General features: G+C 40.4%; 1 protein-coding gene across 1 annotated transcript; it reads left to right on the top strand.

Annotated features, from left to right (window-relative positions):
* Positions 1 to 624: 624 nt before the first annotated feature.
* emx3 (empty spiracles homeobox 3) lies at positions 625 to 20,866 on the top strand. Its single transcript, XM_026330430.1, has 3 exons — positions 625 to 1,410; positions 14,451 to 14,635; positions 17,768 to 20,866. The coding sequence occupies exons 1-3, from the start codon at positions 1,038 to 1,040 to the stop codon at positions 17,933 to 17,935; spliced, it is 726 nt and encodes a 241-aa protein (XP_026186215.1). The 5' UTR covers positions 625 to 1,037; the 3' UTR covers positions 17,936 to 20,866.
* The last annotated feature ends 3,545 nt before the right edge of the window (positions 20,867 to 24,411 follow it).

Genomic DNA, 24,411 nt, shown 5'->3' with positions numbered 1-24,411 from the left:
CACAATTTAATCCTAATTTTTTAAATACGTTTCAGTTTTGATCAGATGATTGAAACGATGTTGAGTTTTAGCTCTAAGCTGGTTGGCTAATTTAGAAATGCCCCCAGTCCACAGAGCGACATCCTGCTGTCCTAATGAGAAGCGGCTTTAAGGAACAAAAGGATTAAAATGATTTTACAGCAGTAAATTTAATCAGAACAGAAAAAAAACCACAATAAATTTTTATTTAAAAATTATTATTGTAACATTTATTATAGTTTCCCAACATTAAAAAGACGCTCTCAGCTCAATTTTACACATTTGTTGAGTTTTTGCAGAAGGTGGATCGAACTTTTCAGGCTATTTCTGAATCCTGCTATAAAAATCCAACTTCACGTGATGAAGTTGGTCCAGAAGAACCGGCCGCACAGACCCGGACACCAGGCAGCAGGTTTTAAAAGTTAATAATTAATAATAATCAATAATAATCCTCTCTTTCTTCTTCTTCTTCTTCTCCCCTCCAGCAACAAAATGGCAGTCGGAGCAGGTTGTTGTGCGCATGCTCAGCACACCTCTGGCAGGGAGGGCAGGGCAGGTATCTCCGAGCAGCCTGTTGACTGACACACACTCCCGGCTCGGCTCAGGCTCTAGCATGTGGCGGCAGGAGGCGTGAGGAGACACCGACTGATCAGAGCCCTGCAGCCCCGCCGCTCTCTACTCAGACCCGGCTGCCGCTCGGAAGAACCTGCGCCGCACTTTGCCCGAGACTTGGACTGGAGTTAGTTCGGTTTCATCCTGCACGAAGCGGCCGCAGCGGAGCGAAGTGCGGCCACAGACACCGCCCAGGACGCAGGTGAGAGGAAACTTCACCCGCGACCAGGTGCAGTCATCCGGATTTGCGCACGACTTTTACGCACACGCGGACTCTAGGGGAGTTATGGCTCTCCGGGGGAAGCTGGGAATCTGAGCTCCCCCAGTCCGAGGAACTGGACCAACTGGACGCCGATTTGTTAGTATCTTTTCCATCTTCCTCATCCGCTCAGCTCCAGGTGTTTAAAATGTTCCAGCACAGCAGCAACAAGAAATGCTTCACCATAGAGTCTCTGGTCGGGAAGGACGCGAACAGCGGCGGCGGCTCCGGAGATGAGCCCATCCGGCCTACGGCGCTCAGGTTCCCGGAGTCCCTGCACCCCGCGGCCGCCGCCGGGGTCTTCGGCTCCTGTTTCCAGGGGAGCAGCGGGAGGACTTTGTATTCGGCCGGGCCGGACATGGTGCTCCAGGAGCCCGGGACGCACACGCAGAGCCACGGCGGGCTGCCGCTGCACCCGCTGCAGATCCCCCCGCAGAGCTTCTTCAGCCCGCAGCACCGGGACGCGCTCAGCTTCTACCCGTGGGTGCTGCGGAGCCGGTACCTGGGACACCGCTTCCAAGGTGAGCCTGGGGAAGGTGCGCGGAGCTCGATGTCCTCTTTTTATTTATTGTCTTCAGATTTAGGTGCAATATATATTTTTTTTAGCTTTTTGTGTTTCGTAGTTTTTTTTCTATTTAAATGTTCAGTTTTTTCCGCGCGTGTGTTTGTGCTGCTGAAACACGAATCAGGGTCGGTCCGATCAGGAAACGTGAGGAGTTTGTCTCCTCAGCTGGGCCTGTTGGACTCTCAGGTGGGAATAACAACACGGCTTGTTCCTGGTGATAAGAGGTGCAGGAGCCGTTTGACAGTTCGCCCGTGGAGTCATTTTCACAGCGTGTATCGATGATGGATTCAGGTATTGATCAGTTATTGAGAAGCAGAAAATCAGATTGTTTCCAGCTGCTGTTTGGTTTGATTTCATCTCACCATTTAATCTGCATCTTGTTGTTTTATTCAAATCCTTCTCAGGGATCGAAACTGCGCCAACACAGGTTTTAAATGTGCGTTTAGGAAATTTTAGTTTTGCGTCAGTGCAGCTCGTTTCTCGTTTAGCCCGTTTAGTGTCACATTTCTCTCTCGTAATAACATCCAGCTCCACGCCCGGAACTCCCTTCACTTTTCCTGATAAATTAAGGTGAACTGTGCGTGAGGTGCGTGACCGACCTGACACAGAAAATCAGACGTTCACAGACAAACATGAGGCCGAAGCGCGTTAAACAGCGTCGGTTTACTGTGAATTTAACGCCGAGTCTGGAAATGTTCAGTGTAAAAGTGACACCCGGCTGCGCAGCTTCACATCAGAAATGTCTTAAGGGTTTTATTTCATATTTTCCCAATTCGACTCTGTACAAATGTTAATTAAAAGTGTCGTTTAACAGCAGAAATCCTCACAGCGCCTGCGCGTTAAAAATGAACGTTTCATTAAAAACAGCAGATCTTTGAATCTTTCCATGAACTTTCTTATCGCCGAGATGTTTTTGTTTCTGTGGCTGTTTTCAGAAACAGAGAGCAGCATCTCCCCGACAGGCCTGTAGCTCCGCGTTCTGCTCGGATCATTACAGAAACCTGGAGATGTTCGAGGCTAAAATCAGATGTTCACAGCTGGAGCTGAATGAAAATCAGACGCTTCTTTTATTTCTAAGTCACATTTTCTCTCATTTTCCTGCAGCTGATTTAGTCTCACGGTAAAAAATCACATCTTTGTATCATCATTAAAACACTGAGCTGATTCACTTCAGTAGGAAATTATTGGAATTAAGAAAAAAATTACCGGAGATAAAAAATTAGATTTTCAGAGTTTTCAATTCAAATATAACAATAATAATAATTAAGGTGGAGTTGGTGCCAAAAACAATAATAATTCCAGATAGAATAAGACACGTGCACAGAATAAAACCTAAAGCTTATTAAAAAATAAAAATAAAAAATGATGTCATGGCCTCTAAAATACTACAATATTTAAAAGGAAATGAAATCAGGGTTGAAGTTTAATTTAAAGTTTTATCTCTGCTCCTGAAAATAATTTAATATTTTAAACTTCTAATTTGAAGTACTTTATATACCACTGGGTAGTTGATGTTAACTACCTTATATATTTCTAATTTGAAGTACTTTATATACTGCTTGGGAAGTTGATGTTAACTACCTTATATACTTCTAATTTGAAGTACTTTATATACAGCTGGGTAGTTGATGTTAACTACCTTATATACTTCTAATTTGAAGTACTTTATATACCACAGGGTAGTTCATGTTAACTACCTTATATACTGCTAATTTGAAGTACTTTATATACTGCTTGGGTAGTTCATGTTAACTACCTTATATACTGCTAATTTGAAGTACTTTATATACTGCTTGGGTAGTTGATGTTAACTACCTTATATACTGCTAATTTGAAGTATTTTATATACTGCTTAGGTAGTTGATGTTAACTACCTTATATACTGCTAATTTGAAGTACTTTATATACTGCTGGGTAGCTAATGTTAACTACCTTATATACTTCTAATTTGAAGTACTTTATATACCGCTGGGTAGCTGACGTTAACTACCTTATATACTTCTAATTTGAAGTACTTTATATACCGCTGGGTAGCTGATGTTAACTACCTTATATACTTTTAATTTGAAGTACTTTATATACTGCTGAGTAGCTGACGTTAACTACCTTATATACTTCTAATTTGAAGTACTTTATATACTGCTGGGTAGCTGACGTTAACTACCTTATATACTTCTAATTTGAAGTACTTTATATACCGCTGGGTAGCTGACGTTAACTACCTTATATACTTCTAATTTGAAGTACTTTATATACTGCTGGGTAGCTGATGTTAACTACATGTAGTGAAGTCCAAGGATGAAGTAGCACAAATTGGAAATACTCAGGTAAAGTACAAAAACTTCAGTACTGGACTGAAATAAAGTAGTTGAGTAAAAATGAGGTTCCAGCACTGATCAATCGAATGGCGGATTGATCATGAAGCTGATCAGATCCAATCACTGGCTCCTGCAGCTTCTTTAATGTTTTTCTCTGATTGTTTGTCCTGAAGCTTCAGGCACATCAGGATTAACATCTGTCGTTGTTGACAAATAAGCAACATGATCGAATTCAAATCAGCTTTATTGACACATCACAGGTCGACGCTGAGCCGATCAATAGACCAGATTCTGAGTAAAATGAGCTTTGATTTGTTTTGTTTTTTTCCCCTCGTCATCATTGTGATCTTGTGCAGATAATTAGTTTCATTATCTATTAAAATACAGGATGTTTTATCACTTTATTCCTTAATAGCTTTGTCTATAAAACACTCGTCTCTATATTCAGGGAATAATATACAGATTTTAATAAGTAAAATATGAAATGAAGCCAATTTTTATTCACATAAAATATTTTCTTCCCATTTTATAATGTTAGAATTTTCTGCCTCACTCTTTTAATTTTCCCATTTTTATTTTATGCATTTGTAGTTTTTTTGTTTTTGCAGCCAAAATGATGGTTTTTATCTCTGACACTGCCAAAAGAAGAACAACAAACATTTGAACTCTGATCTTAATTTAACTTGTGGACTTTTATATTCAGTGTTAAATAAAAACCAACATGAATGTTCTGGTTTTTCTGGAGGAGAAATAAACCAGATCGTCTGCACGGCCACAGCTGGAAACAGCTGGATGCAGTTTAGGCTGTAAAATAACATCATCCTGACAATAGTTTAGCTTCTCAAGCTGTGGCACTGGACCCAAACGTGGTCGCAGGGCTCAGTCTGAGGGTCTGATGTGTTTGAATCCTACGACGGTTTTTGGACTTTAGGATAAACACAGGAAACTTCCTGTTTGCCCAAACTGGAAGTGTGTCTGAAGCCTCATTTTTAAAGGACAGTTTTCTTTTTTTCTGACCTGTAGTGTCACTTCCTGTTCTCTCTTGTATTTTAGTCTAAATGCTTCTAATCAGGACATTTTCTAACAAACTTATTTCTGCATAAATACAGTGACGCAGGTGCAGATCTGTGTTTATTCTTTCTGGTAATATGTGGCAGCGTCGTCGTTCGTTTATGTTTCTTGTATTTATTGAATATAAAGAGATAAACTTTATTCACCCCTGAAGGGAAATTCAAGTAGTTTTGTAGTGAAAGTAATCACATTTAAAATAAAGGGACATTTCAGAATAAAATGACGCAGTTAGAAACAGAGTGAAGTCATGTCAATATGACTCGATACCAAAATATAATCTTGAATTGAAAAGTTGTGTAAACTGCAGTTAAACAGCAGCTCCTCACATCTTCAAACACAATATTTAAAATCAACTTCAGCTCCTGTTTAAATGAAAAACTCTTTGTTAAACAGCTTCTCACTGTAGCTTTTATTAATCTGGAGGAAACTGCATCTTTTGGGGACTAGTTTCAGCAGCGGATGAATCCACATCTGGTCTCTAGTGAGTATTAGTGGCAGTGAGTGTTGATGGAGGAGTCTCTGCTCACAGATACATCTGGAGCTGGTTTTTGGAAAAAGACGGGCCTCCCATTGTTGGTGAGGAAGAACCATGTGAGCCAGGTCAGCGGTGTGGCTCCCTGCTGGGTTTTTAATAGTTTTTGGACAATGGAGGTCTAGGGCACACAGGAGAAAGAGCTTTGAGATGCTCGGACACTTTCCTCTAGAAGCAGCAGCATAAACAGTCAAAGTGAGTAGAGTTACCTGTCACACAGGTGAACCCCATTAGCTCACACACATTTTTATCCCTTAGTCTCTGCTTACAGTCTCCTGTTGCTCTGGTCTGGGATCAGGTGTGTGCAGATAGAGACAAAGGTTGATCTTTTTGTGACAGTTCGGGTGTTCAGGGTCTCAACCTGAGGTCTGGGGCCACGTTCGAGTCCCAGAGGAGACTGCAGGGAGTCCTCCAGCCTCTGACAGGACAGTGTGGCAGCTGTTCTGGCGCTCTCAGCCATGTCTCATGGTCTTCTTCAGAAGACCAGGTTTGCACAGTTGTCATGGTAACATTTGTATGGATTTCATGAGCAATTTATTGGCTGTGTTTTGTCGTCAATCACTCAGATTCTTCTGAGAAATATTTCTGACTCATGGTTTTATCTCCTCGTTCAGGCAACTGGCACCAATCAAATGATCAATTATTCTCGTTAGTGATTAGTGTTTTGTGAAATAGTTAAAAGATGTTTTGTTACATCTGTGACATCGACAGTTTTTCCTCAAGCTCAAAACGTGAAGTAAAAGTTTGAAAAAGTGGAGCCTTTGCAGATTTTTGGATTAAAAATGTAAATTATGACTTTAAATCCCAATTTAAAGCAGCGTTTATTCCTGTACAAATACTCACTGCGCTGTAAGTGTTCATTACAAATACTCACTGCGCTGTAAGTGTTCTGTACAAATACTCACTGTACTACAAGTGTTCTGTACAAATACTCACTGCGCTGTAAGTGTTCTGTACAAATACTCACTGCGCTGTAAGTGTTCTGTACAAATACTCACTGCGCTGTAAGTGTTCTGTACAAATACTCACTGCGCTGTAAGTGTTCTGTACAAATACTCACTGCGCTGTAAGTGTTCTGTACAAATACTCACTGCGCTGTAAGTGTTCTGTACAAATACTCACTGCGCTGTAAGTGTTCTGTACAAATACTCACTGCGCTGTAAGTGTTCTGTACAAATACTCACTGCGCTGTAAGTGTTCTGTACAAATACTCACTGCGCTGTAAGTGTTCTGTACAAATACTCACTGCGCTGTAAGTGTTCTGTACAAATACTCACTGCGCTGTAAGTGTTCTGTACAAATACTCACTGCGCTGTAAGTGTTCTGTACAAATACTCACTGCGCTGTAAGTGTTCTGTACAAATACTCACTGCGCTGTAAGTGTTCTGTACAAATACTCACTGCGCTGTAAGTGTTCTGTACAAATACTCACTGTGCTGTAAGTGTTCTGTACAAATACTCACTGTACTACAAGTGTTCTGTACAAATACTCACTGTACTGTAAGGACCTGAGGAACACAGACCACAATCTGCCTTTTCTGTATTTAAAGCTTTTTATTTAACGTTGTCATTCGAACTTTTCCGTCTTACGTTCATTCTTTTTTTTTTTTTACCTCCTCTGTGGTTTTCTTTCTCCTGTCTTGTGTGTTTGTTGTCACCCAGTGTTAATGTGTGTCAGTGTCAACTCTGCCTGCTGAGGAAGGTCATGTGACTGAAAAGCTAAATGGACGTAGAAACTCGGACGGTGCTGAAAGTTTCTGTTCTGTGAAGCTCAGTGTTGACGTTTAGTTCGCTTCTGTTCATCGTCGGTCACTTTGCACATCTTGGAAGTGAATCTTTTCTTCAGTGACTCTATCTACTGTGGATCTGCTGAGCTGATGGGGAAAGAAAATGGCACATTAGTGCACAGATATATTTGCAGGCTTGATTGACACGATGCTAATGGAACAATTTATTTTATTGATGGATTTATTTTGAAAGCATGAGCTGAAACCTGTCAGAGGCTTCAGATCGGTGTGAAGGTTGTTTCATCTGTTTTTATTCCTTCTGATGGTGTTGGACTCTTCTTCACTGCTTTCATCATCAAATCATCAGATTCTCTTAAGATGCGTCACAATAAAAGCCTCGCAGCAGCTGTTTTGTGGAGGGCTTTTAATGTGAAACTGAAGAAGCTGCTGGTAATTAATTAATTAATGAATAAATGAATGAATGAATGAAGTCAGTGTTTCTGTAAATACACGTCACACTGAATAAACCAGGTGGGACTTTGTGCTACAGGTAATCTCCTCCCTCAGTGTTTCTCCACCCAGACATTCAGCTGCTCTTATTTGAAACTGTGGCTTTACTTTTAATGCAAACTTTCCTAAGTTTCAATAGGAAACTGGGAGTGTTTATCTGGAAACATATGAATAAAAGTCGTTGGGGTCAGGGTCAGGGATCGGTGCAGGTGTTGTTTTCCCAGTGTGCTGCTCTGCTCTCAGGCTGTTTTGGTGATGCTTCTGTTTGTAGTTTTACTGGACACGTCTTTCCTTCCTGCAGACGTTCTTATACTGGTGCAGCACATTTAGCATCCAGCGCCTGTGTGTGTGTGTGTGTGTGTGTGTGTGTGTGTGTGTGTGTGTGTGTAGAGCCGTGTTATTGATGCCTTTCTGGCCTGCTACACCTGCTGACACATTGTCAGCTTTGATTGTAATCACGCTGCCTCTCTGCTCAGCTTCAGGCCTGCTTTTACATATTTGCATGTTTTCTGCTGTATTTGCTGTGGTTTTGAGCACCGTTTGAGCTGAATGCTGTTAATCAAGTCTGGCAACACCGCTAGTTGTGTTAGCTCCTGGCCTGCTAATCAGACGTGTAAACAGTAATGGGACGGTGACCGTTAGCCGAGCAGGTGCACGCCGGGACAGAAACGGATCCAAACAGACACAGGGTCAAGAGGATCACTGAATAAATGATCAGTTCCAGGTATGAACCCAAAACATACAGGACAGAAGAATAATGTTGCTGCCTGATGAGAACTGGCTTTTACACACAGGGCTCAGTTTATTAGGAACCCCCATGTCAGACTGGTCTAATCCAACAGTCCTGCAGTAAATCCTCCTCCATGAAGGAAATAATGCTCAGTTTTTGTTTCAGAGCTGTTTGTGTTATTTTGTCCACCGTGTCTTTCAGTCAGAGACGCTAATAAACTGACAGGAGACTGAATTATGGAGTTTAGTGCAGTAACACGAGGGTCGTGTGAAGCTGTGGTGCGTTAAGGTGCAGCAGTTTTTCTTATTTTTGTTTCTTTTTCTCCGTAACATGAAACGTCCCTATTGTTGGTCCTGTCTCTGTGTTAAAGTAATGCATGCTGCGCACGCACGCACGCACGCACACACACACACACACACACACACACACACACACACACACACACACACACACACACACACACACACACACACACACACACACACACACACACTCTCTCTCTCGCAGGTCTGGACTTGTTTTCAGTGCCAGGGGAGCCTGATGTGCCATCTGCCCCCCCTCCTTTCTGTCTGTTGTTTGGTTAAAGGTTTTCCAAGCCAGACTAAAAATACTACACTGTGTGTACTGAGAAGTACAGATGAATAGATGAATATTATCTTATAGTTGGAAAGAAATACTTCAAATAATTAAACAAGTGGATACATTTCAAATTAAAAGCCTTTTTAATAATAATAATAATACATTTTATTTCATGGCGCCTTTCAAAGTCTCAAGGTCACCTTACAGAGGGAAAAAGGAAGCATACAGCATGAAATACATAGAGTGCATTAAAACAACGATAACAACAATACATAAACAGAGGGCCAGAATGTAAAGTGTAGAGTATCTAGGAAGTGGGCGATGTACAGTAAAAGTAAATTGCAACACAGAAACAAAGATGACAGAACAACAAATATGAGACAATATGAAACAGGCGGAGGGTGGTAGAACATCACGGGCTGCTTTGAGAAGTTGAGAGAGTTGGGTGGAAAACGCTATAAACTCTATATATTTTAGTGCAGTGACTTGTGCTCATGTTCAGATTTAAAGCAGACTTTTCTCCTGTACTTCCTGTGTCTGTCGACCTCCATCTACTGCAACTAGTACTAGTACTACTACTACTACTGCTACTACTACTACTACTGCTGTTATCCTAGTACTGCTATTACTATTACTACTGCTATACTACTACTGCTGTTATCCTAGTACTGCTATTACTATTACTACTACTACTCCTATACTACTACTGTTAGCCCACTACTTCTATTACTACTACTACTATTGTTATCCCAGTACTCCTATTACTATTACTATACTCTTACTAATATCCCAGTACTGCTATTACTATTACTACTATTACTACTGCTATACTACTAGTATTAGCTCACACCAACTGCTACTACTACTGCTATACTCTTACTGTTATCCCACTACTGCTATTACTACTACTACTACTACTACTACTGTTATCCCAGTACTGCTATTGCTATAATTACTACTACTAGTATTAACCCACACCAACTGCTACTACTACTACTACTGTTATTGCTATACAACTACTGATAGCCCACACCTACTACTACTACTGTTATCCCAGTACTGCTATTGCTATTACTACTACTACTACTGCTATACTACTACTGTTAGCTCACTACTACTATTATTACTACTACTACTACTAGCCCACACCTACTACTACTGTTAGTACTACTGTTAGCATGGTACTACTGCTACTATTAGCCAATTACTCTTACTATTGCTACTACAGTTGCTACTACTACCTACTTCTAGTACTGGTAGCCTACTACTACAGTATTTCCTCCTGTTTTACTTTTCATTCACCTCTTCCTCATTTCTTCTTCTTCTTCTCTCTTTTAAAGAGCAATAAGAGCAGGAAAGAAGAGTATCAGGCGCCCGTTTGTTTGTTTTCCCCGTGTGTTTGTGATGGCTCGCCGCCATCTTTGCCTAACAGGTACCCGCCGACTGAGCCGTTTGATTGACAGCTCACAGTTCATCACCTGTTTGCTTACATTCTTCTTCTTCTCTCATCACCGCAGCTGAAGCCGTTTGGCAGTGAAGAGTCAGTGATGTGTTCTCGTCTCTCTGCACGTCTTTGTTTCTGCATCGTTTTTCATCCAAACTGAAGATTGGATGGGTCACTGACAGGACCCACTGGGGTCCCTGATCCAGAGCCTGTGTCTGAAGTGACTGTTGATCCTTTTGTCAGAAAACGACTTCGAGACACAAAACTACTGCAAAGACACACAGGAACAACAAATAGGTGGCGAGTGACAGCAAAGAGGTAGAAAAGTACTACAAAGACTCAAAACGACACACTAACAATTACTGAGACACAGAACGACCAAAATAAGAGACAGAAGGATCACAAAGACAAAACCACTGCAAAACAAAGACACAACAAAGACTGAAGTGACCACAAACAGGTGCTTAACACAAAGTGACTACAAATAGGTGCAGAAGTACTGCAACTGCCAATAGATGCAAGTAACCAGACTGACAAAAGTACCACAGGGACACACAAGACCATAAAACCACATAAAACCCAGCAACGGAGACACAAACGACTGCAAACAGAAAAAGCAGTTTGTAGTCGTCTTGTGTCTCTGCTGCCTCAGTCTGTTCTTTGCCCTCAGCTGTTTGTTCTTTGTGTCGGTGTTTGATTTTCAGTGTCTCGCTCTGGTTTACGCTGATTCCGTGATAATCTGCTGCGGTGAAGGTGAGACGCTCTAAAAAGTCTGAGCCCACGTTTTTAAGTCATTGGGCAGAAAAATTCCCACGATTCATCAGCTGAGGATGGAAACAAGCTCTAATCAAGACTGAAAGTCGTCATGGTTCAGTATAAATAGTTGAAGTCAGTCAACAGGAAGCTCAGTGATACAGAGATGCTCTTTCCATCACTTACTGCGGCTGCTGGAGTAACAACACAATGTTTGGGCACAGAGCAGGCTGCGTCGTCTCAGACAGTGGAGACTGATCCGAACTAAGTGCACATGCTGTCCACATACTTTTGACAACAACTGCTCTTTTTTTCTTTGAGCATTGAAAATGTCTTAAACTGACGTGGACAGAAACTGTGTTTAGCCTGTGTGGTTGTTGTTGTTGTTGTTGTTTACTGTTGGTGTTCCTGTTGCCGTAGGATGTGAGGTGTGTTTAAGGCCATTAGGTTGCGTCACTGCTGCACGTTGTCATTATCTGCCTCCAGTTTGTCACCTGCTGTTGCATTAAAGGTGTAAACCCTTCAAAGTGAAGGTCATCGGAGACCAAAGAAGAAGGAAACACCAGCTGACGTTTGGTTGGGCCTGTTTTTTCTTCTGTATGGTGCAAAGACTGTTCTTCTTCTGTGAGCATATTCTGGTCCTGATCCAAATGTAGCTGAGTAGTTTAGAGAAATAAAATAGGAATACTCGTCAGTATATACAGAGTATATGGATTATATTTACTAAGTTGTAGAATAAGGTGATCCATACGTGAGTGTGTGTCAGCGTGCAGACATGTCGTCAACCACAGGTGTGATGAACTGACATTTTCAGTCAAATGACTTCAGTAACATTCACAGTAAGAAGCACATAAACACATCAGGTCGTCTCATGTTACAGTTCAGTTGGTTTTTATGTGGTTTTCATGGGCGACTCGGTAAAATCTCCAGTATTTTCTTAGATTCTTTCTGCGTGACTTATATTTTAATCTGTGAATGTCTTCGAAAACCCTGTGTGGTTTGGTACAGCAGAAACCAACGTGGTGTCTCTGACCCGCCTGGAAACGCGACGTTACGCTAAAGAATCGTCTTGACTCATCTGACATTCAACAGGAATCAACCGTCACATTTGCAAGGCGAGACAGCCACAGCTCGCGACTCCGACTTTGCATATGAATACGATATTATAGAAGCTAATGCTGGATAAAAGGTGTGAGCACGTGTCTGCTTTCTGCACGCCATCATTGTCCTCCTCGTCTCCTCGAAGCCGCCAATCAACCAACATTTTTGCGTGTGATGTGTCGGCGGCCTCGTGTCTTTCAGCCGAGCAGCAGCGGTTAAAAAGAACTAGTGCATGGATTTGTTTTTATGTAAAATACATTGAAAAATTTACGTGTAATTTCAATAAACGGTCAGAAAACTAAGGCAGATGTTGAATGTGGGTTTGGACACAAAGAAACACAACGTGCAGTTTTACCGACACCGTCTCGATCGGACGCGTCGACACGTCTCATAACCAAATGGGTTTCTGTTTTTGACTTCCCACGATGTTTTCTGTGGTTAGGACAAAAACCAGCAGAAGAAAAATCCAGTTTACTGCAGACAAAGCCTACTACAGAGTCCAACTACTTCAGACCTTTGGCTGAAAGTAACCAAGTACATTAGTCAAGTACAGTATTTATGTGCAGTTCTGAGGACTGTACTGAAGACTCTTGTCATAGATTAGCATAAAAACCTGCACAGACTATGGATTCAGCTGCTCAGATTGGATGTCAGGTCTCCAAAGACTTTTGCATGTAAAGAGCTGGAGCTTGTAATATTTTTGTGTGCATATACACTTATATAACTTATTTTTGTAGTTTTGTTGCTCATTCCTTTTAAATAACATTGTCCTCAGTAACTGGAGGTGAAAAGTAACATTTACTCAATGTAAGTACAGTTCTGAGGTACTTTCAGGTACTTTCACCTTCATTTTTACAGCCTAAAGAGGTAACGACGCTCAGTGTTTGACAGGAGAAACACTGTGCACAGCTCTGAGTGTGTGGGGCAGATAAACAACAGAACATTATGTTTTAAGATGTTTTTATTTTCCCAGTCTGAAAACTCCCCCATGTAGGGTTTTCTGCAGCAGACTGACACGTTTTAGTGACATTATGACGTTAGGAACTTTGAGATCCAAGTGTCACAGTGAGCAACATAAAACCATGTAACATGTCACTAAATAGAAAAGCATTGAGAGAGACAGACATCAGCAGGAGTCACAGCTGGAATGGAAAGTGAAAACATGAATCAGAGATGGTAAATATTCAGATAAATCCAGATGTTCTGTGTGACTGTGGATTTGTTCTGTGGTGAGTCAAACAAGGCGTTTAATGACTTTAACCAGACGTCGTTTGTGCGTCTGGATTTGGAACTCTTTGTGGTCGTTCTGTGACTCTTTGTGGTCGTTCTGTGACTCTTTGTGGTCGTTCTGTGACTCTTTGTGGTCGTTCTGTGACTCTTTGTGGTCGTTCTCTGATTCTCTGTGGTAAATTCTTGACTTTTTGTGGTCATTTTGTAACTTTTTATGGCCATTTTGTGACTGCTCATTCTGTGACTCTGTTCGTTTTATGACTGGTAATTTTGTGGCTGGTCGTTCTGACTCTTTGTGGTCATTTTGTAATGTTTTATACTCATTGTGTGACTGTGGTCATTCTGTGACTCTGTGATTGGCTGTTCTGTGACTCTGGCTGGTCGATCTGTGACTCTTTGTGGTCATTTTGTGACTCTGTGGCCTGTGACTTTTTTATGATTTATGACTCTTTTGGTCATTCTTTGACTCTTTGTGGTCATTGTGACTTTTTAATGGTCATTCTGTGACTCTATGGTGATTTTGTGACTCCTTGTAGTTGTTTTGACTCTTCGTGTGGTCTTGTGACTTTTTGGTGTCATCTCGTGAGTCTTTGTTTTGTGTCTCTCTGAGCATTTTGTGTTTATTTGTGGTGCTTTTGAGTTTTTTTTGTGGCGTAGATGTTTGTAGATGTTGAAATTCTGTGGTCATTTTGTGAGTCTTTATTTTGTCTCTGTAGTTGTGTTGTGTCTGTGTAGTCAAGTTTTGTCTCTTGGACTGTTTTGTGTCTCTTTGTGGTTGTTGCTGGGAAATGGTTAAAGTCCAGGGCTCCTGACCTCTCGGGTCTCTGGTGCTGTGTCCAGTCTGCCTGATCAGTAACTTATCAGCCTGTTGGTCTCACTGCCAGTCCACTGCCCACATCAGGAAACTCTGTGTACTGTCTGTGATTTTTCTACTTTCAGCCACTGTTTATCTTCAGATCTGACCTTTATTAACCCATGAGTGTGTGTGTGTGTCTGTGCAGGGGAGGACAGCAGCCCAGAGAACCTGCTGCTTCATGGTCCGTTCTCCAGGAAACCTAAACGGATCCGGACGGCGTTCTCTCCGTCTCAACTGCTGCGTCTGGAACGAGCCTTCGAGAAAAATCACTATGTGGTCGGAGCCGAGAGGAAACAGTTGGCCAGTGGGCTGTGCCTGACAGAGACGCAGGTAGGCATCATGGGAAACTGAGACGTGGCTTTACGCTGTGTTATCAGGTTTCAGGTGGATGTAAAAGACTAAATAGTAAAAGAGTTTCAGCAACAATTGAAATTGAAAAAAACGTTAAATAAATGGAAAGATAATTAAGACTAATCCTTAAATATAATTAAAATCCTTAAATAAACAAAAACAAATGATTCAGAAAAAAGTCAGACAGCTGCTCCCTAAAAATCTGATTGATTCTTTTAGTTCATAATTTAACTTTTACATTTAATTCAGTGTAAGTAAAAAATGAAAGAACGATCAAACACTGACTGAATCCACAGGTAGATTTTATACGATAATAAAAAAAGCAGCAGTAAATATTTTTAACGTGCTCTCAGAATAAAACCAGGCGGCTGGCGATGGTCCAGATCGGAGGGATGATGGGAGGAAGTGAGTCGCTGCGTAGTCAGATCCCTCCGCCGTTTCTCAGGCATGATTGACAGTGTTTGTCATCGGGTCGCCACGGCAATACGAGCCCTGACGCCAGTGAATCATCCACAACTATTTATGAGCCGATTTCACAAGAGCAGAGTAATCCATCAGTCAGCGCAGAATCAGCCATCAGCAGTTATTAATCCACAGCAATGGGAGCTGCAGTCATCCCCAGACTTTAAGGGACCGCAGTGATCGAGGGATCACCTGCCGATCCAGATTCCAGGGCCTCGATCGCTTCAGTTGAATAAACGGCTCTCGGCCATTGTTCACTAGTGGTGGAGGAAGTACTGAGTAATACCACAATGTACAAATACTGTGTTTAAAACTCTCTAGTTAAGTAAAAGCAACTAGTATCAGCAACATATATTTAAATTGTCAAAAGTAAAAGTACTGCAGCCATGGAGTAAGACTTTTTTATTTTTAAAGTAGTAATACCACAATTGACAAATACTGTGTGAATTCAAAATGAGTATTAGCAGCAAAATACATTTAAAAGGTTTAAAAAAAGCTTCAGCACAGAGTTTAACAGGAACAAAACAAAGTGAAAACAGAACCAGGATTTATTATTAGTACACAGACGGACATGTTGTTACTTTGGCTGTTTCCTCTGCTTCCAGTCTTTATGCTGAACTACATTACCCATGTTCTCTGGGCTGTGATCAGTCAGAAAGAAAACATCCTGCTAATTTTGAAACTATTATTCCTAAACATGTTTATGAAAGTTGCTGACTTGGCAGTTAGTTTTTGTTAGAGGCCAACAGGAAAGTGATGTCCAAACCCAGAGACCACAACCATTTAAATCCCTAAATCCAGGACGATGAATTTTGTAAATTTAGCGTTCGGCGTTTCCTCTGATCCAAAGCTTGAGCTCTATATTATTTTGGTGAGTATATGTTAATATATAGAAGCTGCAGCAGTAGACAAAAGTATAAAACATCAGCAAAGTGTATTTAAAGTACCAGAAGTGCAGAATAATGCATATGACATACATAATAACTGATGCATTAATGTGTAGCAGGTGGAGCTACTTTTATTTTACAAAGTGCTGATGAAAAAGTCTCATCTAAACTATAATAATACATGATCATTTATTTGTTGTATGAGCTTCAGAGTGGACCCAGTGTGGGTCATTACAGTACAGTTGCAGTATCAGGGCTCAGCCTGTTTTATTGACGAGTGTCTAAAACTCAGTGACCTACTGCTGAGTGCATTTATGGTAATCTATCAATAATATCAGATCCATTCTGCACAATGAGTACTTTTACTTTGGATACTTCAGGTACATTTGGATGATGGTACTTTTGGACTTTTACTGCAGTAACATTTGGAATGTAGTACTTTTACTGTGAACAGAGGATTTTTACACTGAGGTGTTACTACTGTTACTGCAGTAGCAGTTAGTAGATCAAAACAACTGAGTGATTATTTTCATTATCAATTAATCCGACAATTGAAATCACCAGTTTTTTTACTTGATCGATTCATTGACTAATTGTTGCAGTAATTAATACTTAATTAATAGGTAATTCTCTCCAGTGATCAGGGGAAACTGTCTGTAACCAGCTCCCTGCACTTTACTTTGAGTCTTTAACCAGTGGACTCATCAGCCTGACGTCGGTATCATAATTACACAACGTCCCGTCTCATCCGATATTAAAGTATCACCTCGGGCCTTTGGCTATCGTGTCGATCTGGAGCCCGTCATCCAGATTTAATGTCACTCTGACAGATTGTGCAACCTGAGCTCTTAGTCAGCGGCTTCGCTTCTCCAGGACGAGTTTTAACAGTTCTGCATGTCACACAGTTGTTTTACCAGCGCTCAGATATTAAATCATCCTGTTATTACTGACAGCAGCAGCAGTAGCTGCCTGCGTTTTCAGGCATTTCCCACCTCTGCTGTGTTTATCTTCGCTTTTCTAGTTTTACTGCTGTAGTTTGTACAGTTGTCGGTTTATTAGGAACCCCTGTGTCTATCAGTCTGCAGTGGTGGAAGAAGTACTCATGTACTTTAGTAAAATTAGCAGTACCACACTGAAGGTAAACAAGTCCCACTGAAGTAAAAGTATCTAAATCTTATCAGAAAAATATACTTAATGTATCAAAGTACGAGTACTCATTGTGCTTATAGATAACTGGTCCCTGTCTGTGTTTTACTGTGATATCTGAACTTTCTGGATGAATATTCCTGCTGCAATAATGTACATGTTGAACTTCACTGCAGTAGTTGTTTAAGATTGGACCACTTTGAAGTACTTTATAAACTGTGGATACTGTGCATCACACTGTATAAGGCCTCACTCATCAGTTTGAAGTTTTCACTGGGCAGAAAAACTGACACTGGAAAAGTAACTCCAGCTGTCAGACACACGGAGTGCAGTAAAAAGTACTATATCAGCCTCTGGACTATAGTGAAGAAGTATACAGTTAAAGAAAATACAAATAGTGAAGTACTGTAGTTTGTACTGAGGTACAGCACTTGAGTTATGTTCCACCACTGCTTGTCTCTATATCTATATATATCAATCTGATTTGAATGACTTTGTACTTTATTGTACTTTGGCTCTTGTAAATGTAGGATTAAGGAGTGTTTACGTTGTGACATCGATACTTTGAATGAGTCCTGCTTATCACCTTACAATGAATTCACCTGTGTGTCTGCAGGTGAAGGTGTGGTTTCAGAACCGCCGGACGAAGCACAAGCGTCAGAAGTTGGAGGAAGAGTCTCCTGAAGCTCAGCAGAAGAGGAAGGGCAGTCAGCACGTCAGCCGCTGGAGAGCGGCCACACAGCAGGTCGGGGGGGAGGACGTGGACGTCATCAGCGAGGACTAGTCTGCATAGACGCACAGCTGTCAATCATACACAGCCAAACACACACATCACACACACACACGTGCTCTAACACACACCTGTAAGACTTTTAAGTGTGTGTTCTGACGCCTTTTTAAAGAATGTCCAGAAACAAACTGGTGACTAATGTTGAGCTGAGCTGTAGTTCAGTGTTTTCACTGCACTGAAGATTTTTCATTTCTCATCAGCATTTTCCAAATTTGGTTCTGGCTCTTCCACATGAATATAAAGCTGAAAACAAAGGAGAAAGAGAACTGTTCTTGAGCACACCATCCAGTGAAACAAAAGTGTAAAAGGCAGACCCTGAACGCACCATCAGGCTTCCCACAGTGTAAAGCAGCAGAACTGAGCTGTGATCAAACTAGAAGTCAGCAAAGACAAAGTAAAGCTGCTCAGACTGGATTAGTTCACGTTAATTCAGGTTTGTTTTAAATCTCCTCAGGCTTAAACGTGTTTAAAGTCTTTGTAGAGACTCAAAGTCAAGTTTCCAAGATGTTAGAAAATATTCATGGCTGGTTTTTGGTAAAAAAAAAAAAAAAAATCATTTGTTCAGTCAGATGAGGCGCGTAAGATCAGAGAGGAACCTCAATTACAAAATAACTTGATGTTGCAACATGAGCTCATATCTTCCTGCTCTTTTTGACATGAAAGCTAAACAAACATCATCCCTGTGAGTCATACAGGAGCCCTGCAGGTCTCACAAATCTGTCTGCAGTTTGGGAGCATCAGTCATTTGTGAAACATCAATCTGCACGTAAGCAGCGCTCACAGTTTGCTGGACCTCGACTGTCTGGTGTAGGTGTGTCCCTAAAGACGACCTGCCTCTGGTTTGTGATCAGAATCTGCAGAACAGAATCAAATCACTTAAACCTGTTGACAAATCTGTCTCTGGCCTTAAATTTAGTTTGATTACAGCTCAAATGTCTCTGCTGAATGTAATGTAAAACATAGCAAGACTCTAAAACTTAATCACACACACACACACACGGCTGGAAACAAAAACAGAAGTGGACAGCTCACCTTTCCGAGGACTGACAGATGTCCCTGAAGGCATCATCGCTCCTGCAAACAGAAAATCAAAGAGACAACTTTGCCGTTATGGGCATGACGGAAAAACAGAAAAAAAAACTGCAACTTCCTGTTGGAGTTGGACTGAAGAGGAGATGTGACGCTTCTGAGAGGCAGAAATAAAAAAAAAAAAAGTCCAAATGTGGTCACAGCTGTCGACTGAACACTCGGCGGTCGATTTTGGTGCCAAACGAAGCCAGCGTCCTGAAAAAGAGACGACTACAGCGAGAGGAGAAGCTGCTCCGTGAAGGTTTCTGAGCGTCTGTCTGCAACAGACGGCAGCCGGCTCGCAGCAAATCTGCTGCACCCAGAGACGTGTCTGAAACTAGAAAATAAGGTTCGTCCAGCAGGAAAACAGAAAAGGAAAAACAGGAGGGAGTATGTGACCCTGAACCCAGATTAAAGTTTTAATCCTCCTGTTAAAAATCCTGTTTGTGATGCTCGTACAGCCCAGACTGAAGCAGAGCAGGATTTTAGTTTCATGTTGACACCTGGGGGGTCTCTGTTGGCCTGTGGTCACACCAGCACTTCATACAGTCTGTTTCTAGTACTACGGCCTCTGTCGCTGCATTCAACTGAACAGGAAGTTTGTACAAACCATGGTAGTTCCCAGCAAATGTAACATCAGCACATTATTTTATTATTAAATTATAAATGACACCAACATTAAAATGAGCGACTCACCGAGATGAAGCCCCTGCTGTGGTTTGAAGGCACCTACAACGAAAAGACAAGAAGAACCCAGTGTTAGTATGATATGGTCAGTTTCCACAATAAGAAAAACATGTCAGCCGATAGCTGCTGGTAGCTGTGTAAACAAGAATACAGGAAAAATGGAGCAACACTGAAGCCCAGGCTTTACTGAGCCGCTGTGTGATGGGTCTAAACATTAACATGTGGATAGAAAACCTCAGGTTTATATAAAAACAGCTACTAAATGAGAAAATACATGTTTAGTGGGATGTTGATGTGAGAAATCCTGTAAACAATGTGCAGACACTGCTGTGCTCGTTCTGTCTATAAAAGCATTCTGGGAAACGTGCCGAGCATCACAAACAGGATATTTAACAAGTGGATGTGGTCTTTCAGAATAAAAATGAAACTCTTCACTTCCTGCTGGAGGAACTGGTCATTTTCTATATTCAAAGATTTGTTGGAATGAAAAACAACTACAGTTACACCTCCAGCATTTTTTCCTGTCGTCAACAAAATGCCACAAACAGATCCAAACCAACTCTCATGATTTTCTGACTCTACTCTAGTTTTTACCAAACAGTGTATTTGTGGGGGACTATTTTCAGCAGCGGATGAATCTAGATTTGATCTCTGAGGAGTGTTAGTGGCAGCAGGACTGAACTGATGTGTTTCTGATGGAGAACAACAGAGATGTATCGTGTTGGTTTGGGTCTTTTTAATGGGATTAAATGAAAACAAGAAAAATGCTAATTAATCATAATTAATAATAAACTATAATGTGACCACAGGATTATTATACTGATAATATCAGCCGTCAGTCCCATGAATCATTAACAATGAAGTCACTTCAGCAGGAGAACTGCAGTTGTTTTTACAGGGCTGATCCTGGAGCAGCTTCAACCACTTCCACTTTTCATTTTTGTCTTTTTGCAAACAAACATACACAAAAAAAAGTAGGTATTTATGTAAAAATGGATTTGAAATAAGTATTCTATGCATCTGATGTGTATATAATGATAATAATAATAACGATAATGCGTGGACTGTCTTGTTTGTCCCTCTCCCTGCATCAGTTCATCTGTTTCTTCTGTTTGTTTCTTCCTGGACAGATTTACCTCATCATCTCCTTATGTAGCACTTCTTCTTCTTCTTCTTAGTCAAATCTATTTTTTCATCGTTTTAGGATTGAATGCACTAACTGTACAACTCGTTTCCTCTGAAAAAGGAAAAAAAATAAGACAGAAGCTTTGTACTTCCTGTGTTCAGATTTGGAAAAATATGAATAAAATGAAACAAAACTTTTTTTTTTTTTCCTGTGTTTGTCCGGATGAGGTTTCTCCTTATTTTCCCTGTTGCTTTTATAATTATTCATTTTATTTCCTGAACGGGTGTCATGGGAGCCAAATTACTGATTAGAGAATTAATGTGAACCGGGCTGATGATAAAAATACATTAAAAATTACGAGGAAACTGTTATGAGGGCACAAATCATCTTATTTTTGGAATAAATCTAATTTTAAATTTGGTAATTTGCTGTTAAAGACGAGCTGAAGGAGAAAATAAACATAAACATGTCAGTGTAGCCTGACAAAAACCGGGAAACTATTATTATTATTAGGTTATAATTAGACTATTTATTTGAAACGTTTTCCTGTAATGAACCCGCTGAAAAATAGATCATTTAAAACGAAAAAGGCCGCAGCTCATCGCCTGAAAGAAACCACAGGGATTTATATATTGTCAGTGCTGAAAATTCTTTAACGGGGAATTTTCGGCGACTATTTTACTGAAATGAAAGTTGAACTTTGAGAAATCAGAAATGTTAAAAATGAAAAATGCGTCATTTCTAATGAACAGAAACGGGTGTTCAGATGTGCTGTTCGTCTCCCTGACGGGCAAAAAGAAAAAAGATGAAAATACAGTACAAGCGTCAGTCAGACCTGCAGGACTCCAGAATCCTCCGCGGGCTGCACCGGCTCAGTCCCGGGGTCTGCTCCCGACGGCCTGCCGCTCACTGCGGCCTCCGGCTGCGTCTGCTCCGGCCCCGGATCTGGATCTGGATCTGTACACGCAGAAAGTGGATTATAACACAAACCTACAACATACCCATGGATCACCTGTGTTCTCACAGTTTTCATGGCCAAATTTCGCATTTTAGTTTCGTCCTTTTTTTAACAGGTCTAAAATAATAATAATAATTTTAACATCAGTTTGATTCACGCTCTGCTGTTGTGAAGTCAACACAACAATACAGGCCTTAAATATCTAATAATTAGCATGTTCTTTAATGTATAATGAATTTAATAAGGCGCTTTCATTTGGTTCTGCGGTCATTTTAACATTTATGAAGCAAAATGTGCGACTAACAGGGAGGTCACATTTTCTAAGAAAACTTTTGCTAAATTCGGAAAAAAAGAAGAAAAAAATTGTACTAAGTTTGTAAAACGAAGTATTTTCAGCTATAAGTATGTCAGTATCTTTAAGGGGATGGGAGGAATATTTCTGGAGTAATTGAAAAAAAATATTCAGACAGCAGCAGGAGTGGAAGTATAAATCTGATTTTGTACTTCCACTTTGTCCTACTTCATCCTTGGACTTCACTACATGTCAGAGACAAACCTTGTACTTTTTCCTGCTCTACATTTATCTGATAACTTTAGTTCCTTTTCAGGATCAGATGGATCCAACAAAATACAGACTGATCATCAAACTTTATTGATCCCTGGTGGGAAATTCACAAGATACCCAGCAGTATATAAAGTACTTCAAATTAGAAGTATATAAGGTAGTTAACGTCTGCTACCCAGCAGTATATAAAGTACTTCAAATTAGAAGTATATAAGGTAGTTAACGTCTGCTACCCAGCGGTATATAAAGTACTTCAAATTAGAAGTATATAAGGTAGTTAACGTCAGCTACCCAGCAGTATATAAAGTACTTCAAATTAGAAGTATATAAGGTAGTTAACGTCAGCTACCCAGCGGTATATAAAATACTTCAAATTAGAAGTATATAAAGTAGTTAACATCAGCTACCCAGCGGTATATGAAGTACTTCAAATTAGAAGTATATAAGGTAGTTAACGTCAGCTACCCAGCAGTATATAAAATACTTCAAATTAGAAGTATATAAGGTAGTTAACGTCAGCTACCCAGCGGTATATAAAATACTTCAAATTAGAAGTATATAAAGTAGTTAACATCAGCTACCCAGCGGTATATGAAGTACTTCAAATTAGAAGTATATCAGGTAGTTAACGTCAGCTACCCAGCAGTATATAAAATACTTCAAATTAGAAGTATATAAAGTAGTTAACGTCAGCTACCCAGCAGTATATAAAGTACTTCAAATTAGAAGTATATAAGGTAGTTAACATCAGCTACCCAGCGGTATATAAAGTACTTCAAATTAGAAGTATATCAGGTAGTTAACGTCAGCTACCCAGCAGTATATAAAGTACTTCAAATTAGCAGTATATAAGGTAGTTAACGTCAACTACTCGGCAGTATATAAAGTACTTCAAATTAGAAGTATATAAGGTAGTTAACGTCAGCTACCCGGCAGTATATAAAGTACTTCAAATTAGAAGTATATAAGGTAGTTAACGTCAGCTACCCAGCGGTATATAAAGTACTTGAAATTAGAAGTATATAAGGTAGTTAACGTCAGCTACCCAGCGGTATATAAAGTACTTGAAATTAGAAGTATATAAGGTAGTTAACGTCAGCTACCCAGAGGTATATAAAGTACTTCAAATTAGAAGTATATAAGGTAGTTAACGTCAGCTACCCGGCAGTATATAAAGTACTTCAAATTAGAAGTACATAAGGTAGTTAACGTCAGCTACCCAGCGGTATATAAAGTACTTCAAATTAGGGCTGCAACAGCTAATCAATACTGATAAAAATTGATAATAAAATAGTGAATGTATTTAGCGATTATTTAGATCTAGTGATGCAGATGTTTGCAGCTGTACACGGTGACACGAGCAGCTGGAGAGGAAAATGGCAGAAGAGCAAAAGTCTCTTTTTCCACAATCAGTTTTTACACTGTTACTGTGAATGAGGTTTAGGTGGTGACGTGGTGTCATTTAAATACATCATAGTGACGAGCAGGTTGCTCAGCACAAATCTCATTAACAGACTAAACTGTTCATTTACAACATGAGCTTCAGTGCTCAGGTGAAGCTGCAGAGTGCAACAGAAAAACATGCTAAATTAACAGGAAAGTCCACTTAGTCACGTATGTCCACGCTCTCAGCAAACTACACCCCCCAAAAGACCAGAAACACAAACCACACAGCTGTGCAGAGACTGATCAACAACAACACAGGACTGATCACTGATCAATACTTCCACAGGCTAAAACTGATCCAGATATACTAAACACACATTAATGAGTTCACTTTACTCAGCATCCAATGGGCACAAGACAAGTTGTGTGTGTTATTTTTATGTTGCTGTTGTGTTACTCAAACTGAAATATGGTACAACGGAAAACATTTTTAACTCACGTGTTTGCAGGCCCATATTTTATTAAATCAAGAAAGGAGGACGGAGTTTGTTGTGGGATCAAAAACCTCAACGGCTGCTTAGGTTGGAGGACTTTGAAATTTGCATTAGCATCTGAATTTGTGATTAGCACTGATTAGCCACTGTTAGCATGCAAAGATGCTAAACCACTATGGTAACCAT

Source organism: Mastacembelus armatus, chromosome 10 (assembly GCF_900324485.2).
Source record: "Mastacembelus armatus chromosome 10, fMasArm1.2, whole genome shotgun sequence".
NCBI classification, from domain to species: domain Eukaryota; kingdom Metazoa; phylum Chordata; class Actinopteri; order Synbranchiformes; family Mastacembelidae; genus Mastacembelus; species Mastacembelus armatus.
Note: the sequence above shows the minus strand (reverse complement) of the source record. Positions and strands in the feature narration are given on the sequence as shown.

Coding starts and splice junctions, on each gene's coding strand:
- emx3 (XM_026330430.1), top strand. CDS start 1,038: ATGTTCCAGCACAGCAGCAACAAGAAATGCTTCACCATAGAGTCTCTG. Junction 1,411..14,450: donor CCTGGGACACCGCTTCCAAG/GTGAGCCTGGGG, acceptor GTGTCTGTGCAG/GGGAGGACAGCAGCCCAGAG. Junction 14,636..17,767: donor TGTGCCTGACAGAGACGCAG/GTAGGCATCATG, acceptor GTGTGTCTGCAG/GTGAAGGTGTGGTTTCAGAA.